At 42.3% G+C, this 19,495-nt stretch overlaps 1 protein-coding gene and 1 long non-coding RNA gene across 4 annotated transcripts in view; one reads left to right on the top strand and one right to left on the bottom strand.

The window, feature by feature from the left end:
- The window catches only part of TENM2 (teneurin transmembrane protein 2), a 762,206-nt gene that overhangs the window by 28,366 nt on the left and 714,345 nt on the right, over window positions 1-19,495 (bottom strand). For all 3 annotated transcript variants that reach the window (XM_059888816.1, XM_059888817.1, XM_024995296.2), the window contains one exon: window positions 690-986. In XM_059888816.1, coding sequence (XP_059744799.1) covers window positions 690-986 — 297 coding nt within the window. The remainder of the gene's footprint in view (window positions 1-689; window positions 987-19,495) is intronic.
- Window positions 1-19,495, top strand: part of LOC101909274 (uncharacterized) — a 57,224-nt gene that overhangs the window by 34,471 nt on the left and 3,258 nt on the right. The window lies entirely within an intron of this gene.

Genomic DNA, 19,495 nt, shown 5'->3' with positions numbered 1-19,495 from the left:
GGAAGAAATGGAAATGGGCTTGTGTGGAGGTGAGTCCAGGTGAGAGGTCCAGGCTGAGCAAGCCCCTGTCTAATGATAGATGACCAAGGCAGTCTTTAAAAGTCTTGTCCCCCGCTCCCAGAAGGGACTTCTTTTTTACTGCTGCTCCAACCTGACCTTTTCTAACACGGAAACCTGAGTCTGGCACTTTCAGACACAGGGAATTATGTAGCAAGAATCTGTTGACTGCTTCAGCCAACAAGCCAAGTAGGAGGGGGCTGCTCCGTGTGCTGGAGTTTTGGGCAGAGTTCCCTACCCTGATGGCTTAATTCCAGGCATGGCAGAAATGAATCACTGCATTTCCAATTCATAAGGAATGATGAACTGTGCTGCTAGTGACATGATTCTGTCCACTTCAACAGCACTTTTCTGGGGGAATAAAATCAGACAATCTATTCTTTTCGCTATTACCGAGTGTCTAGCAGGTTTTTTTTTTTTTTCCTGTTGATGGTAGTAGTGCTGGGCTATGAATAACATTTTCCTTGGGATTTCCTCCCTCCCAGAGGGTGGTGGGAGTACATGGGAGCCCTGGTAGTGTCAAAGTAAAGATGTTAAAATGTCTTATGGCAAAGTGTATCAGGTCAGCTTAAAAAGAGCAGTGTGAATGAGAGAGACAGCCCCAGCTGAGCAAGGGCAGCATGTCCACCCACCTTGTCAAGGTAGGAATAGCTCCACACCTTCCCGTCGGCAAACATGCGGGACACGATCCGGCCCTGCTTATCGATGTCCGTCCTCTCGCTCATGGCCCCACGCTGAAGGCCGGCCAAGCGCCCATTGAAGAAATAGGAGACATTCACGGCCGCCAGCCCGCTGCTGGGGAGCCAGAGGAAGGGGCGGCCCACTTGGTCATAAATGATCCTCAGGGTGAACTTCCGGTGATCATCATAGATCTTCTCTGTCCGAATATTCCGGTCATAGTCAATGGACAAGAGATTTCTTCCATGGACCTAGGGAAACACAATGTGCCTGCTTTGAAAGACATCACGGGGCATGTTAGCTCAGGTTGCTATGGAGGGTGTGGCCAGGGTATGTGTGTGCTTTACAGGAAGAAATACTCTTGAAGTTATTTAGGGAAGTGCTTCCTAAAAGCCTTTACATCATAGTACACACAGGAAATGGTAATTTTTGTTGTATTCACTAGAATACAGGAACAAGGCTGCTTATGGCTGGAAATGACTGATCTGGGCATGGCCACCATGAACAGTTATATAGGCTGTACACTGCACAGCTCAGGGGTGCCATCATGTAGACCACATAAATGGTGAAATTACATGGCCATCTACAATAGCCCTGGATCCCAGGGTTCTGACTGTCCTGCCTGGCCATCTTGGCAAGCAGGAGAATTTGTATATTTACACACTTAAAACGCTTTTTGGGCACGTCATCAACTAATGGGTAGCTAATGATTTTTGAGAGCAGGTGCCAAGATTTGTTCCAAAATCTTAAAAGGTACCCAGGAAGGTGAGGAGGAGCTCTTAGAAATCCATGTTTTACCACGATCTGGGAATACAAAGCCTTATTCCTACGCGATATCCTTTAATTCTCCCACCTAGAGAAAAATCTCGCCATTGCCAAGGATGCAAGACACCAATGGGATGATAGCAATAGGGCTGGGGAATGCCAACAAAGGGAAGAACTGATTCACTTAGATTTGAAAAGAACAATCCAGATATAATTTAATATTTATTTAGCAGTTGATCTGTTTAGAGAAGAGAGCCTCTCTCCGAAGGCAGAGCTGAGAGACTACACTCTGGGTATGGGGACATGAGAGGGACTCTAGAGATTCAGCTAGCCTGGAGTGGATGCCTGGAATTGAAGGGAATGAGGCCAACTCAGCCCAGGCTCTTTCAACATAATTGACTACAAATGTGCACATCCCCGGGGTGACTGCTGAAGGCAAGAGAAGGTATAAACATGCAGAAGGAAAGGATGTGAAAGATGTCTGGTACCTCCCTACCTTATAGTAATAATTCAATAGCACTTAACAATAATAATGATGGTAATACTAACTCTGACACATGTTCAGAGCCAGTCTATATAGGCATTATCTTGGGCAATTTACATCCACTGTCAGAGCTGATGCTCACAACTGAGGAAACTAAGCCTTGAACAGAGGTTATACACTTGCCCAAGGTCATGCAGCAGTGACGTGGTAGGTTAGTCTGGGACTTAGGTCTTTAGACTTAGACCAGTTAACCAACCAGCTCTACTATTTCCCACACTGTTTATATTGGATGTGCACTGAGTGTCCTGAGATGTGTCAAATGACTGTAGAGCATTGCCACAGCCCTTGAAGGATTCCACATTGCAGCTCTGGTGGGGGCACTAGGAATAATTCTAATATGACAGACGGCTGTTATACTGGGGAGCAGCACTTTACCCAGGTAAAGAACTACATTTCACAGCTTTCTTGCGACTTGGGTAGAGTAGTAGTCGTTGGCTGGGTCTTCTGGGACCTTGAAGAAAGCAGACATAGCCAGGAAGCAAGCACCCTTTTGTTCTTCCTCCCTCCTTTCCTTAGGTGGAATGTGGATGTGATCACTGGCGCTCCAGTATTCACTTTGTGAATATGAGGTGACTTTGAGGATGTTAAACCTCAAAGACTCATCCAGAGAAAGAGTCTAGATCCCTGTCAACCTAGGTGTCCTCAAGATGACCTAGGTCATCTGTACCAGCAAGGAGATCCAACCAGTCCATTCTGAAGGAGATCAGCCCTGGGATTTCTTTGGAAGGAATGATGCTAAAGCTGAAACTCCAGTACTTTGGGCACCTCATGTGAAGAGTTGACTCATTGGAAAAGACTCTGATGCTGGGAGGGATTGAGGGCAGGAGGAAAAGGGGACGACAGAGGATGAGATGGCTGGATGGCATCACCGACTCGATGGATGTGAGTTTGCGTGAACTCCGGGAGTTGGTGATGGACAGGGGGGCCTGGCGTGCTGCGATTCATGGGGTTGCAAAGAGTCAGACATGACTGAGCGACTGAACTGAACTGAGGAGAAGGGAATGGCTACCTACTCCAAGTATTCTTGCCTGGAGAATTCCATGGACAGAGGAGCCTGGCAGACTATAGTCCATGGAGTCACAAAGAGTCAGACATGACTGAGTTATGAACACTTTCACTTTTCAGACTCCTTTTAGATCATAAAAAGTGTCTATATCTTGTATAATCTCCTGTTATTTCTAATCTGTTACCAGGAGTTGAAGCTAATCTAAACTGATAGAAGTCCCTGATGCTTTGACAGATACTGTGCTAAGTACTTTACATACTTGATTCCATTTTATTCTCACACATAGGTAAAAATTGTTTTATATATGAGCATCCAAGCTTGAGGGGGCTCACATAACTAGAGAAGTGCCAGGATCTGAGCCCAGGACTACCTGACTCCCCAAACCATTGCTGTTTTCATGAAATCATCCCAGAGCAAAGGGGACAGAACATGTGAGATAGAACATTTATCTAAAGCATGGAAAGAGAATAAAGGTGTGAGTTCTTGGGCTTTTAAGGAAATCCAACTTTAAGTGGAAGATTCATATCATCAAACCTGCAGTAATTGGAGGAATCCAAAAAAGGAGTGAGTGTGGCAGGATATTTCTAACATGTCCAAAAGTTAATGCTGTCAGAATCATTGAAGATGCTGAAGATACGGTATTAGAGTTATCATAACCAGAGCAAACCACAAGCTTGGGTTAGAAAGATCACTTCCTCTGGGAACAGAAATGTGGCCACACTGGGTCGCTTCACTTGGGACAAGAGCAGCAGAAGGCCACCAATATCCTTAAGCCTATTGTCTAAGAATTTCAGTTCAAGACCCCGTCAACATTTTATTCGGCAGAGTGAAACACATGGCAACAGGAAGGATTTTCAGGATTTCCTAAGCCGCCTGTACCTATGTATTTCCCATTTCCTCAGTCATCCGTCCATTCCTCTCCTTACTCTTCCCCTTTGTTTCTCTTCACTAATATCACACAGCCCCAGGGCATTTATTATTGATTAAACATTACATCTCTGCCCATGTCAAGCATGGTGCCTGCTCTGGAATGCAAGGAGGGACACCACCAACAAAGCAACATGCCCTGAGAACTTTTTGCCATGGGCTTGGTGTGTTCTCAGCACTGCCCATGTTTTTCTTGTTTAATCCTCACAACACTCACAGGCAGGCACTATTATCCCCACGTTACATGCAAGGCACAGATGGTTAAAATGCTGTGCTCACGCTTACACAGTAAGTGTTGGGGCCAGGATCCCAATCCTGAGCTCACCACCTCCACCCCTAGGCTGTACTGCTGTCCCCCACACCCCCACCCCATGGGCGGCTCTCCATCAAACGTGTGATTCTAAACCATCCGGGATGCTCTCTCAAAGCACGGCGACTGCACTGACTCCACCACTGCTGAATCAGCCTCCCAGGGAATCCAAGCTGGGCGATTCTGATGAGTACTACTGGCTAAAATACTTGGTGAGCCATAAGGCTCTACTTCAGTTACCTGGGGGAGACCAACAGGCAAATCATATATCCATAATCGTGTGTGCATGCATGTAAGTATAGTGCTATAACATGCATTCATGGGGATACTAACATGTAAATCATATGTGCAAGCATGACTATCATAGTACCAACTATATTAGTGTATGAAGGTGTTGAGAATGCAGAAAAAACAGAATAGTAGGCAAGCACAGAAGAGGGTTCCCAAACCTCTGACTGCTACCATTTGGGTTTGCTGCTGTTACTGAAAAGCTAACGAGCCCCAGGTACACCAACCATAAAAAAGTAATAGGTGCTAATCATTCAGTTCAGTTTAGTTCAGTCGCTCAGTCGTGTCCAACTCTTTGCGACACCATTAGCCATTGATAATTCAGGGTAGGATTTTATTCCCAAATTCATTTCATTCTGGGAATGGGATTTTATTATAGAGCTAATTTGGGATTTTCCCCCGTTTATTGAGATAATTGGGCTTCCTTGGTGGCTCAGACAGTAAAGCATCTGCCTGCAATGCAGGAGACCTGGGTTCGATCTCTGGGTCGGGAAGATCCCCTGGAGAAGGAAATGGCAACCCGCTCCAGTATTCTTGTCTGGAAAATCCCATGGATAGAGGAGCCTGGTAGGTTACAGTCCATGGAGTCGCAAAGAGTCAGACATGACTGAGTGTCCTCACTTCACTTCACTTCATTGAGATAACTGATATACCTCATTGTATAAGTTTAAAGTGTACAGCACAGTGATTTAAGTTACATATATTATGAAATGATTACCACAATAAATTAGGTTAAATCCATCATCTCACAGAGATACAAAAAAAGGGAGAAGTCTTAGGATTTACTCTCTTCACACCTTTAAAATCAATGATTTTTATGTTTATTTTTAAAGTTAAGATCAAATTGACATACAGTATTCTATTAGTTTCAGGTATACAACAGAACAATTCAATATTGTACAATTGTACATACTGTAAAACAGTCAGCTCAGTAAGTCTAGTTAACATTGGTCACTGTACACAGTTGTGAAATACTTTTTCTTGTGATGAGGACTTCTAAGATTTACTCTTCAGTTCAGTTCAATTCAGTTCAGTCGCTCAGTTGTGTCCAACTCTTTGCAACCCCATGAATCGCAGCATGCCAGGCCTCCCTGTCCATCACCGACCCCTGGAGTTTACTCCAACTCATGTCCATCGAGTCGGTGATGCCATCCAGCCATCTCATCCTCTCTCATCCCCTTCTCCTCCTGCCCCCAATCCCTCCAAGCATCAGGGTCTTTTCCAATGAGTCAACTGTTTGCATGAGGTGGCCAGTATTGGAGTTTCAGCTTTAGCATCAGTCCTTCCAATGAACACTCAGGACTGATCTCCTTTAGAATGGATTGGTTGGATCTCCTTGCAGTCCAAGGGACTCTCAAGAGTTAGCAACTTTCAAATATGCAATACAGTGTTAACCATAAACACCATGCTGTACATTACAGCTCCATTACTTAAGTGGAAGTTTGAATCTTTTGACTCCCTTTCCTCATTTTGAGCACCCCAACCCCTTACCACTGTCAACCACGAATCTGTTCTCAGTAACTATAATCTTTTTTTTGAATATTCAGGACTGATTTCCTTTAGGATGGACTGGTTGGATCTCCTTGCAGTCCAAGGGACTCTCAAAAGCCTTCTCCAGCACCACAGTTCAAAAGTATCAATTCTTCAGAACTCAGCCTTCTTTATGGTCCAACTCTCACATGGACCTGTACATGACAAATGGAAAAACCAGAGCTTTGACTAGACAGACCTTTGATGGCAAAGTGATGTCTCTGCTTTTTAATACACTGTCTGGGTTTGTCACAGCTTTTCTTCCAAGGAGCAAGCATCTTTTACTTTCATGACTGTTGTCACCATCCGCAGTGATTTTGGAGTCTGAGAAAATAAAGTCTGCTACTGTTTCCATGTCTTTCCCATCTATTTGCCATGAAGTGATGGGCCTGATATAATCATCTTATATTTTGAATGTTGAGTTATAAGCCAGTTTTTTCGCTCTCCTCTTTCATTTTCATCAAGAGTCTCTTTAGTTCCTCTTCACTTTCTGCTATTAGGGTGGTGTCATCTGCATATCTGAGGTTACTGATATTTCTCCTGGAAATCTTGATTCCAGCTTAAGCTTCATCAAGCCCAGTATTTCACATGATGTACTCTGCACAGAAGTTAAATAAGCAGGGTGACAATATATAGCCTTGATGTTTGCTGTTCCATGTCCAGTTCTGTTGTTTCTTGACTTGCATACATGTTTCTCAGGAGGCAGGTAATGCAGTCTGTCCTGAGGCCAAACTATGTTAGAGGTAATGGTCATCTCCTCAAAGAGGACTTATGCCAGCACACCATGCCTCCCAGGACTGTTGCTGTCAGTGCTCCTGACCCCGTGGCAGGCCACTGTTGACTCTCAAACACTCACAGGCAAGTCTCGATCAGTCTTTTGTGGGGTCACTGCTCCTTTCTCCTGGATCCTGGTGCACACACAGTTTTGTTTGTGCCCTCCAAGATATTCTGTTTCCCTAGTCCAGTGAAAGATCTGTAATCAGATCCCACTGACCTTCTAAGTCAGATTCCCTGGAGTTTCTCAGTCCCTTTGTCAGATGCCCAGGTTAGGAAGTCTGTTGCGTGGGGCCTAGAATTTTTGCAACAGTATGAGAATGTCTTTGGTGTGATTGATTGATCTGTAACATGTTGTTTAATCTCCACATATTTGTGAATATTCTAGTTTTCTTCTGTAATTGACTTCCAGTTTCATACCATTGTGGTCAGAAAGGATGCTTGATATGATTTTAGTCTTATACATTTGTTAAAACTTATTTTGTGGCCTAACGTATGATCTGTCCTGGGGAATGTTCCATGTGCACTTGAGAACAATGTGTATTACATTGTATTACATTGTTTTTGGATGGGATGCTCTACATATAACTGTTAAGTTTATTTGGCCAAATCTATTGTTTAAGGCCACTGTTTCCTTACTGATTTTCTGTCTGGACAATCTACCCATTGATGTAAGTGGGATATTGTCTCCTACTATATTTCTGTATATTTCTCCCTTTAGATCTGTTAATATTTGCTTTATATACTTAGGTGCTCCTATAGTGGGTACGTAAATATTTGTAAACACTATATCCTCTTGCTGAATATACCCTCTTGTCATTATGTAATGCCTTCCTTTAACAACTTTTCCATATCATACAACAGTGTTGAATTATGGTCATAATGGTCATTACTCATAGCACTTATTTGTCTTAAAACTGGAAGTTTGTACATTTTAACCGCCTTCTTCTAATTCTACTTCCCTCATCTCTGCCTCTGGTAACCAAAAATCTGATCTGTTTTTTACAATGAGTTTGGGGTTTTTTGTTTGTTTTACATATTTTAACTATAAGTAAAATCACGTAGTATTTATCTTTCTCTGTCTGACTTATTTCACTTAGTGCAATGCCCACAAGGTTCATCCATGTTGTTGTTACTGGCAGGATTTCTTCATTTTTATGACTGCATAATATTCTGTTGTCTGTCTGTCTCCATCTACCTACCTATGTACAGATTCTTTATATGTTTACTTTCAGTGGACACTTAGGATATTTCCATATCTTGGCTATTATAAATAATGCTGTTTGTAAACCTGGGAATACAGATAGCTCTTTGACATAGTGGCTTTTCCCTTCAGACATACTCCTAAAAGTATAATTGCTGGATTGTATAGTAGTTCTATTTTTGCCTTTTTGAGGAACCTCCATACTGTTTTCCATAGTGTCTGTGCCAATTTGCAATCCCAGTAGTGTAAGAGTTCCCTTTTTTCTACATCTTTGCTACTTTTATTATCTCTTCTCTTTTGAGGATGGCCATTCCAATAAGAGTAAAATGCTGTCTCATTGTGTTTGTGATTAATGGCAACCCACTCCAGTACTCTTGCCTAGAAAATCCCATGGACAGAGGAGCATGGTAGGCTCCTATAGTCCATGGGGTCGCAAAGAGTTGGACAAGACTGAGTGACTTCATTCACTCAGTGATCAGTGATGTTGAGCATCTTGTTGAGATGTTGAGCACACCTGTTGGCCATCTATATATTTTCTTTGTAAAAATGTCTATTCAGGTCCTTTGCCCATTTTTAATTGGATTTTTGCCATTGAATTGTATGAGTTCTTTACATAGTTTAGATGTTAACCCTTTATCAGATATATGTATGTATCTCAATTGCTCAGGTATGTCTAACTCTTTGCAACCCCATGGACTGCAGTCTGCTAGGTTCCTCTATACATGATGTTTTCCGCACAAGAATACTGGGGATCTTTCCAACCCAGGGATCAAACCTGCGTCTCTTGTGCCTCCTGCACTGGCAGGTGGATTCTTTACCACTCTGCCACCTGGGAAGCCCTATCAGATGTATAGTTTACAAATACTTTTTTCCCATTTTATAGTTATTCCACTTTGCTGTTTTTTTTTTTTTTTTTTCCTGTGTAGAACTTTATAGTTGATGTGTTCTCACATGTTTATTTTTGATTTTGTTGAGTATGCTTTAGGTGTCATACCAAAAAAATCATTATCAAGACCCATGTCAAGGATTTTTTTCCCTATTTTTTTCCTCTAGAAGTTTTATAATTTCAAGTGTTTCATTTAAGTTATTACTCCATTTCAAGTTAATATTTGTGAGTGGTCTAAGGGGCCTAGTTCATTCTTTTACACACGAATACCCAATTTTCACAGTACAATTTATGAAAGAGACTTTCTTTTCTCCATCAAGTATTCTTGGCTCCTTGTTAAACACAGTTGACCACGTATGCCTGAATTTATTTCTGGGCTCTCAATTCTTTTTTATTGGTCTGTTTGCCAGTATCATACGTTTTGATGACTATAACTTAATACTAGAGCTTGAAACCAGAAAGTGTGATACTTTTTGCTTTGTTCTTAGTTCTTAGGATTTCTTTGATCATCAGGGTCTTTTGTGGTTCCATACAAATTTTAGGAGTGTTTTTTTACTTCTGTAAAAAATGCCATTGGAATTTTAATATGAATTGCATTGAATATGTAGATGGCTTTTGTTCAGTTCAGTCACTTAGTCGTGTCCAACGCTTTGCAACCCCATGAATCGCAGCACGCCAGGCCTCCCTGTCCATCACCATCTCCCGGAGTTCACTCAGACTCACATCCATCGAGTCGGTGATCCATCCAGCCATCTCATCCTCTGTCGTCCCCTTCTCCTCCTGCCGCCAGTCCCTCCCAGCATCAGTGTCTTTTCCAATGAGTCAACTCTTCACACGAGGTGCCCAAAGTACTGGAGTTTCAGCTTCAGCATCATTCCTTCCAAAGAAATCCCAGGGCTGATCTCCTTTAGAATGAACTGGTTGGATCTCCTTGCAGTCCAAGGGACTCCCAAGAGTCTTCTCCAACACCACAGTTCAAAAGCATCAATTCTTCGGCACTCAGCCTTCTTCACAGTCCAACTCTCGCATCCATACATGACCACTGGAAAAACCATAGCCTTGACTAGACGGACCTTTGTTGGCAAAGTAACGTCTCTGCTTTTCAATATGTTATCTAGGTTGGTCATAACTTTCCTTCCAAGGAGTAAGCGTCTTTTAATTTCATGGCTGCAGTCACCATCTGCAGTGATTTTGGAGCCCCCAAAAATAAAGTCTGACACTGTTTCCACTGTTTCCCCATCTATTTCCCATGAAGTGATGGGACCGGATGCCATGATCTTCGTTTTCTGAATGTTGAGCTTTAAGCCAACTTTTTCACTCTCCTCTTTCACTTTCATCAAGAGGCTTTTTAGTTCCTCTTCACTTTCTGCCATAAGGGTGGTGTCATCTGCATATCTGGGTTATTGATATTTCTCCCGGCAATCTTGATTCCAGCTTGTGCTTCTTGTGCTGTACAGTAGGTTATCTATTTTAAATATAGTGGTGTGTATATATCAATTCCAGACTCCAAATTTGTCCCCTACATTTCACCTTTGGTAACCATAAGCTTGTTTTCTAAGTCTGTGAACTTATTTGTAAATAAGTTCATTTGTATAATTTTGTTAGATTCCACATATAGGCAATATTATATGATATTTTTCTTTGTCTGACATTTCAATTAGTATGATAATCTCCAGGCTCATCCACGTTGCAGCAAATGGCATTATTTTGTTCTTTTAAATGACTGAGTAATATTCCATTATATATATGTACCACATCTTCTTTATCCATTCCTCCTGTGTCAATGGACATTTAGGTTGCTTCCATGTCTTGACTATTGTAAACAGCACTGCAGTGAACACTAGGGTGGCATATATCCTTTTGAATCATGGTTTTCTCCAGATATATGCCCAGGAGTGGGATTGCTGGGCCATATGGTAGTTTTGTTTTTAGTTTTTAAAAGGAATCTCTACATTTTTCTCCATAGAGATGGTACTAATTTACCTTCCATTAACAGTGTAGGAAGGTTCCCTTTTCTCCACACTCTCTTCAGTATTTATTGTTTGTAGACTTTTTGATGGTGATCATTCTCACTGGTGTAGGTGGGGAAACAGTGGAAACAGTGTCAGACTTTATTTTTGGGGGCTCCAAAATCACTGCAGATGGTGATTGTAGCCATGAAATTAAAAGACGCTTACTCCTTGGAAGGAAAGTTATGACCAACCTAGATAGCATATTCAAAAGCAGAGACATTACTTTGCCAACAAAGGTCCATCTAGTCAAGGCTATGGTTTTTCCAGTGGTCATGTATGGATGCGAGAGTTGGACTGTGAAGAAGGCTGAGCGCCAAAGAATTGATGCTTTTGAACTGTGGTGTTGGAGAAGACTCTTGGGAGTCCCTTGGACTGCAAGGAGATCCAACCAGTCCATTCTGAAGGAGATCAGCCCTGGGATTTCTTTGGAAGAAATGATGCTGAAGCTGAAACTCCAGTACTTTGGGCACCTCACGCGAAGAGTTGACTCATTGGAAAAGACTCTGATGCTGGGAGGGATTGGCAGCAGGAGGAGAAGGGGATGACAGAGGATGAGATGACTGGATGGCATCACCGACTTGATGGATGTGAGTCTGAGTGAACTCCGGGAGATGGTGATGGACAGGGAGGCCTGGCGTGCTGCGATTCATGGGGTCGCAAAGAGTTGGACACGACTGAGCGACCGAACTGAACTATTAAGTCATTTTGAGCATCATTTCATGTGCTTCTTGGCTATGTGTATGTATTCTTTGGAGAAATGTCTATTTAGGTCTTCTGTCCATTTATTTTTAAATTTTTCTGATTTTGAACCACATGAACTATTTGTAGACTTTGCATATTAATTCCTTGTCTGTCACATTGTTTGCAAACATTTTCTTCTGTTGTATGGGTTGTCTTTTTGTTTTGCTTATGGTTTCCCTTGCTGTGCAAAAGCTTTTGAGTTTAATTAGGTCCCATTTATTTTTGTTTTTATTTCCATTACTCTAGGAGACAGATTGAAGAAGCTATTGCTCTGATGTATGTTAAAATGTGTTCTTTCTATGTTTTCCTTTAAGAGTTTTATACTGTCTAGTCTTACATTTAGGTCTTTAATTCATTTTGAATTTCTTTTCTTGTATGGTGTTAAAGAATGTTCTAATTTAATTTTTTTTAATATGTAGCTGTTCAGTTTTCCCAGCACCATTTATTGAAGAGACTGTCTTTTCTTCATCGCATAGTCTTGTCTTCTTTATCAATAGATTAACTGACCACAGGTGCATGGATTTACCTCTGAGTTTTCTATCCTGTTCCATTGAGCTGTATTTTTGTTTTTCTGCCAGCACAATACTCTTTTGATGACTGTAGCTTTGGAATATAGTCTGAAGTCAGAGAGTCTGACTCCTCCAGCTCTGTGTTTCTTTCTCAAGATTACTTTGGCTATTTGAGGTCTTTTGCACCTCCACACAAATTTTAAGAATTTTGTTCTAGTTCTGTGAAAAATGCCATTGGTAATTTGATAGGGATTGCATTGACCCTGTAGATTGCCTTGGGTAGTACAGTCATTTTGACAATATTGATCCTCCCAATGCAAGAACATGGTATATCTTTCCATCTGTTTGTGTCATCTTTGATTTCTTTCATCAGTGTCTTACAGTTTTCAGAATAGAAGTATTTTGCCTCCTTATGTAAGTTTATTCCTAGGTATTTTATTCTTTTTGATATGATAAATTGTTTAATTTCCCTTATCTTTGTTAATGTATAGAAATGCAATAGATTACTGTGTAGTAATTTTGTGTCCTGAAACTTTACTGAATTCTTTGATGAGCTCCAGTAGTTTTCTGGTGGGAACTTTAAGATTTTCTATGTATAGTATCATGTCATCTGCAACAGTGACAGTTTTAGTTGGTGAGAAAATGCCAGCCTCCAGGAGAGCTCACACCAATGAGTGCTCCCCAGAACTACTGCTGCCAGTGTCTTTTTCCCTGCAGTGAGCCAAAGCCTCCCCCTTTGTTTGCAGAAGGCCCTCCAATACCAGCAGGTAGGTATTCTATGACCAGGCTTCCGTGAGTGAGGTCACTGCTTTTTTTCCCTGGGTCCTGGCACACACTCACTCCTGTGGGAGAACCTCTGCAATATAATTATTTTCCAGTTTGTGGGTCATCTACCAGGTGAGTGGACTTCCTTGGTGGCTCAGATGTAAAGAACCTGCCTGCAATGCAGAAGACTTGGGTTCAATCCCTGGGTTGGGAAGATCTCCTGGAGAAGGGAATGGCAACCCACTCCAGTATTCTTGCCTGGAGAATCCTATGGACAAAGGAGCCTGATGGGCTACAGTCCATAGGGTCACAAAGAGTCAGACATGACTGAGTGAATAACACTTTCACTTTTCACTTTACCAGGTGGGTATGGACTTGATTTTAGTGATTGCGTCCTCCTACCATCTTCTTGTGGCTTTTTTGTTTTCGGATACAGGATATCTTTTTTGGTAGGTTCCAGTATTTTTTTGAGGATGGTTGTTCAGCAGTTAGTTGTATTTTTGGTGTTTTCATAGGAAGAGGTGAGCTCATGTCTTCCTACTCTACTCTGTCTCCACCTCCAGACTGTTTCTTTAGGAGCTTTCTTGCTTCCTAGTATAGGTGGTGTTGATGTGAACTTCCATCTTAGAACTGCTTTTGCTGCATCCCATAAGGTTTGGTATATTGCATTTCCATTTGACTCAAGATTCTTTTAAATTTCCTCTTTAGTTTCTCTTTGATCCACTGGTTTCTCAGGATTGTGTTTTAAAATTTCCATGTATTTGTAAATTTTCTAGTTCTCCTCCTATTATTGATTTCTAGTTTCATACTACTCTGGTCAGAGATGATACCTGCTATGATTTTAGTTTTTTTGAATTTGTTATGACTTGTTTGGTGCCCCAACATATGGTTTATCTTAGAAAATGTTCCATGTGCACGTGAAGACTGTGTATTCTGCTGCTGTCAGACAGCACGCTCGGTGTGTCTGTTAGGTCTATTATATCTATCTATACTGCTGTTCAAATCTGATGTTTTCTTATTAATTCTGTGTCTGAATGATGCATCCATTTGTTGAAAGTGGGATAGTAAGATTCCCCACTATTATTGAATTGCTGCTTATTTCTCCTTTTAGTTCAGTTTTTGTTTTATATATTTAGATGTTCCAGTGTTTGGTATATAAATATTTATAATTGTATTTTCTTTAATGAATTGACCTCTTTATTAGTATATAATGACCTTCTTTGTTGTTGTTTTAAACTATTTTTAAAGTCTTTCATTTGATATGAGTACAGCTACCCCTTTTTTGGGGGGGATTATTTTTTGGTGTACTATCTTTTTCCACCTCTTCACTCTCAGTCTATACATGCCTTTAAGGCTAACGTGAGTTTCATATAAGGCAGCATATTGTTGGATTTTTTAAAAATTAGCCATTCTATGTCTTTTAATTAGAGAATTTAATGTTTATGTTTAAAGTGATTATTGATAGGTAAGGATTTACTACTGCAATTTTGTTCATCTTCTGGCCTTTGGTAGATGCATTGTTCCTTTTTTTCATAACCTGCTGTCTTTTTTTGGGTGTGTTTTGATGTCTTTTGGCACGAGTGTTCTTTGACTTCTTTATCATGTTCTTTGTGTAATTACTACAGGTGTTTCTATTGTGGTTACCACTAGGCTTACATAAAATATCTTAAAATTATAATATTCTATTTTAAATTGATAAAAACTTCAATGTAACTCCTCAAATTTACACTTTAACTTTTCCCATTTTAGTTTCTGGTGTTATGGTTTACATATTTTTAAGATTACATACCTAATAACAGATTAGTTATGAGTATTTCTATTATGTTAGCTTTTTAACTTATAACTAGAGTTGTACGTGAATTACATTACACTCTTACCATATTACATAATCTAACTTTGACCATACCTTTATCATTACAAGTGAGCTTTACTTTCTTCATTTTTACGATGCTGGTGAGTGTCCTTTTATTTCTACTCAAAGAACTCCCTTTATCACTTTTGTAAGGCAGGTCTAATGGGGACGAACACCTTGCTTTTGTTTGTTCATGAGTCTTTATCCTTCCTTCATTTCTGAAGGACGGTTTTGCTGGGTATAGAGTTTTTGGTTTAAAGTTTTTTCCTTTCAAGATTTTGAGTATATCATCCCATTTCTCCTAGCCTGAAGTTTCTGGTGAGAAACCTGTTGATAGTCTCATGGGGGTTCTTTTGTATGGGATGTCTTTTTTTTTGTCCTGCTGCTCTCAACTTTCTTTATCTTAGACTTTTGACATTTTTTTTTCTTCTTTTAAAAGAAAAAAAAATTCTTTTTTTTAAATTTAAAATTTCTTTTTCTTTTACAAATTTGTGTGGCGGGCTGACTTTCAGTAGATTACAGCAAGGGTGAAACCCCGACCCAGAAGCAGGTCTACGAATGATTTAGCACCAGGTTCCTCACGAACATGCAGTGTGTGACAGGTGACGGGGCGGCCACTTTTCCCGCCGCGCCCCATGTCCCAGGATGAAGGGCTCTCCACACTGACCCTGGTTCTGACACCATGGTGGGAATGGTGGGGGACCGACTTTTGAAGATTTTAATTGTAATGTGTCTCAGTGTAGCCCTATTTGGGTTCAAGCTATTTGGGGTCCTTTGAGCCTAATTGATCTGGATGTCCATTTCCCTTTTTTTTGATTTATAAAAATTTCAGCCATTGTTGCTTTCAATATACTTTCTGTTCTTTTCTCTTTGTCTTCAGGAATTTCTGTAATGCAAATATTCTTTGTGCAGGAGCTAGGGTGGGGTGGATAAGTGCAAAGCCTTTCATCACTGTTTTTCTGTTTTGTTTTTGTTCCTCTGAATAATTTCAACTGCCTTATCATCCAGGTTGCTGATTTTTCTTCTGTGTTGATTCTGCTTTTGAAGTGCTTTATTGACTTCTTCAGTTTGGTTATTGTATTTTTTTTTAGTTTTTTTCATGGTTTCTATTTTTGCTCAACTTGTGTTCAATAGTTGTTTTCCTCATTTGTGTGCTCTTGCAGTTCACTAGAGTTCTTTAAGAGGACTATTCTGAATTCTTTGGCTGACAGCTCACAGATCTTCATTTAAATAGGGTCAGTTATTGAAGCTCTCTTAGTTTCCTTTGGTGGTGTCGTATTTTTCTGGTTTTTCATTGCCCATGGTGGCATCTGTGCAACGAAGTAAGTGGTCTCTCTTCTAGACTTTATAGGTTTGCTTTGGTAGAGATAATTCTTCACCAGTTAGCTCAGTTTTGGTTTCTGGATGTATCTACTGATAAAGTCTTTGAGCAGGCAGGGCTTGATATTAGGATCTGTTTTTGAGTAAGATAACTGCCTGAGGCCAGGGGTGAGAGGGTGTGCTGCTGACTGCGAACAGTTGGACAGGACTCTTATCTCAGTTTCCTGCCTAAGGGAGGGCATAGTATAGGCTCTGCAGTTGCCTAGGTTCTCTGGTCAGGCTTTTTAGACCATTGGGCCAGGTTACTATACTCAGCAGTAGGTAGCGTCCTTGTCCTAGTCAGGCAGCAGAATGGAATCCAAGGGCTGCGTGGCTTTTTGTCGTGGGATTTGAATTTGGGAAGTGTATATACTGAATTCCCTGTCCAGATGGGGCTACTGGTTTTGCTCTGCAGATGGGAAAAGCCACGGAGTCTTTCTGTTCAAGTGCCACTATAAGCAGGGCTCTGGTTAGTTTCCTTGGTTGGGTGGGATGAAGCCTGTAGTCAGCACTGGGTAGGGCTACACATGAGTTTCCCTGCTTGGGCACAGTGGAAGAACTAGCTCCAAGGTTGGTAAGGCTATTCGTTTGTGGTCTTGATCCAAACCAACTCTTGCCCCAAGCTCCCTGCTCAAATAGGGCCACTGGCTCTGCTCTACAGGCTATCAGCTCAGCCTTCCCATCTCTCTGCTTGAGATTGCTGTGCAGTCCATTCTCTATGTGTTCCTGGCAGTGACCCTGGCCAGTCTGGGTGGGAGCCACACTCAGCAGCTGGCAGGCCTATGATGTGCTCCCCTGCCTGGATGCTGTGTGTGTGTGGGGTGGGTCCGCTTCAGGCACCTCCCACGTTTTCTGAAGAGGTTTTTCTGGTTTGCAGGAGCTGAGAGCTCCACTTAGCAGCAATGGGACTGTGGATGAACTATCCCTGTCTTGGCATAGCAGGGCAAGTCTCCATGCCTGACACAGACTGTGCTCTGGGGGCCATCCGCTCTGCCTGCCTGCCTCCTGGCTTGAGCACTGTTGGGCTTCCATGCCTTGGAGAGGGAGGTGGGCAGATCGGGCTCCAGGGCTGGCAAAACACCCCTCATCTGAGGACCTGACTTGCACCCAGGTGAGTTCCCTGGTCAGACTTGGTTCTGCAGCTGAGCAAAGCTGCCCGACGGGATTACTACCTGGGTGCTGCAGGCAGGGACTTGGTGTCACCAACCACACTTGGTGAGTGTGGGTTGTTGCAGGCCCCTCCCCATTTCCCCCATCAAGTCCGATTCCCCGTGGTTGAGCCCTGCAGACTCCCTTGCAGGCCTGTGGGACGATACAGGTGTAGTGGCTCTGACAAAGCAACTCACATTGCTGGGGTGGGGGCGGGGGCCCTGAATGCCTCCCATGAGCTTGCTTTTTCCACTAGTGGAGCTGTGCCAGCTGGGGGAGGGGCAATGTGGTCTGTGGGCAGCTGCGCCCCTGACCCTTCTGATGTATCTGTCTTTCCCTCTGTGGTGCGTGTGTTGGGAGTTGCCTCAGCCTCACCCTGAGTTGTAGAATGCTCTCAGTGGTGCCTTGTTAGCTGCTGTGCTTGTAAGGGCAGAGCAGTCAGGAATGACCTGCATTCCCACCTTGGTGATACTGCTGAGATTAACTTTGGAAATGTGTAATTTCTATAAAAATATCCAATCCTTCTAATAATTAAGTGTGATAAATTCACTGGAAGCAGAGCCAAGGAGTCTGGGCCAGCCACATCATCTAATCAAACATCTTGAATTGTGAGGGTCCCTTTGCTAAAGAGGAGGTGTCTGGGCTGTAGGGGTCGAAATCGTGGGGAGTCTGACAAGCATGCTCAGCTCATCGTGGGCACCTGCCCCGCCTCATCTTCAGAGTGTGCGGGAGTTTTCACTTAGCCACACCGCTTTCTTATTCCGAATTAAATTACCCATCTAACAATATTTAAATTAACCTTGAGGCTTCCTGGAGAACATAAAAGTTATTTTGAATTATTTTCACTGCCAGAATCAGCACAATTCCCTTCCCAGCCAGCTCGGTAGGTATTCAGTGATTGAGAAACCAATTTTTAAATTAATACAATTTTGTGTTTCCAAGGAAGCCATTATTTTTAATTATCGGGCATTTTCCTCAGCCTGGCTTCCCCAGTTAATAAAACTCAGCTACTTAGCGTGGCTTTTATTTTTGCAGAGGGCAGACTTTGGGAGGTAGTTTCCCCATGTGGAATCTCCCTCCAGAATGTTTTGATCTCACCAAGCACACGCCTGTCACAAGGAGGCTCGTAAAAAACCCCGAGAAAAGGAAACGCTGTCGTCAAAATGGCCCTGCTGGGCCCATAACGGATGACTCTAACTTAGCTTGAGGGGCAGCGTGGGGAGCCGGTGAATCGAGAAACTGCAAAGAAGAAATTAACACTGAGCTGGGTCCCCTCCCGGAAGTGGCACTGAAGCACAGGAGGAGAGACCTCAGTTAGACTTAGAGCAGAACCCTTGCCTCTTCTGCTTTAAGTCTGGGAAACCCTGAAAAGATTCGTGAGGGAGGAGGGGGAGAGAGTCTCCTTGTCTGGCAGCGTTGAAAAGCAGAACTCCCCGCTTGGAGAGTTGAGCTGTTCACCCACCCAGAGGAGAAGCCTGGCCTGGATGACATCTTCATTTCCTTTCTGGGTCAGTCCTCTAGGATTTAAAAAGCAGCCCTCCCCAGCTCCCATACAACATGACTCTGTGCTATGTTGGGATCAGGGCTGGAGCAGACAGAACAACTTGCTATCAATTTAATATTAGCTTAAATAATGCATAATTAGAAGGTTAAGCCTCTGCAAACACGTTAAATAATGTATTCCCCAAGCAAACATGATTTGGTGATGATGTGCTATTTTGGATGGCGGTGAGGTGGAAAGGTGGAAGAGACCCGGATCTGAGCTGCATTGTTGATACGGATCGTTTTTGTCATTATAAAGTAGACCCTTCCCTGGTCATGCCGTGGTTTCCTTACCTGTCATGGCCTGTGAACTTCTGGTGGGTAGAGGCTTTAGCTTAAGTTTCTCAGGGTCTCTCTTTTTTGGAAAGTGCTTGGTGCTCGACAAGCATTTGTGAGTAAGGGGACTGAATTAGATTGGGTATAAGCATGTTAGATCTAAGGCTCTAATGTGAAAAACTGAGACAAGAAAATGTGAGCAGGACACTTGTGACCTCCAAATATCTGAAAGGCTGTCTTCATTCTAAACAGTGATAGTCATTCTGGGAGGAACCCTGGAGTCCCGGAATGAACACAGATGGGAGGGGGTGGATTTTCAGG

Source organism: Bos taurus, chromosome 7 (genome assembly GCF_002263795.3).
Source record: "Bos taurus isolate L1 Dominette 01449 registration number 42190680 breed Hereford chromosome 7, ARS-UCD2.0, whole genome shotgun sequence".
In the NCBI taxonomy this organism is placed as follows: Eukaryota; Metazoa; Chordata; class Mammalia; order Artiodactyla; family Bovidae; genus Bos; species Bos taurus.
This window is presented reverse-complemented; position numbering and strand designations above follow the sequence as displayed.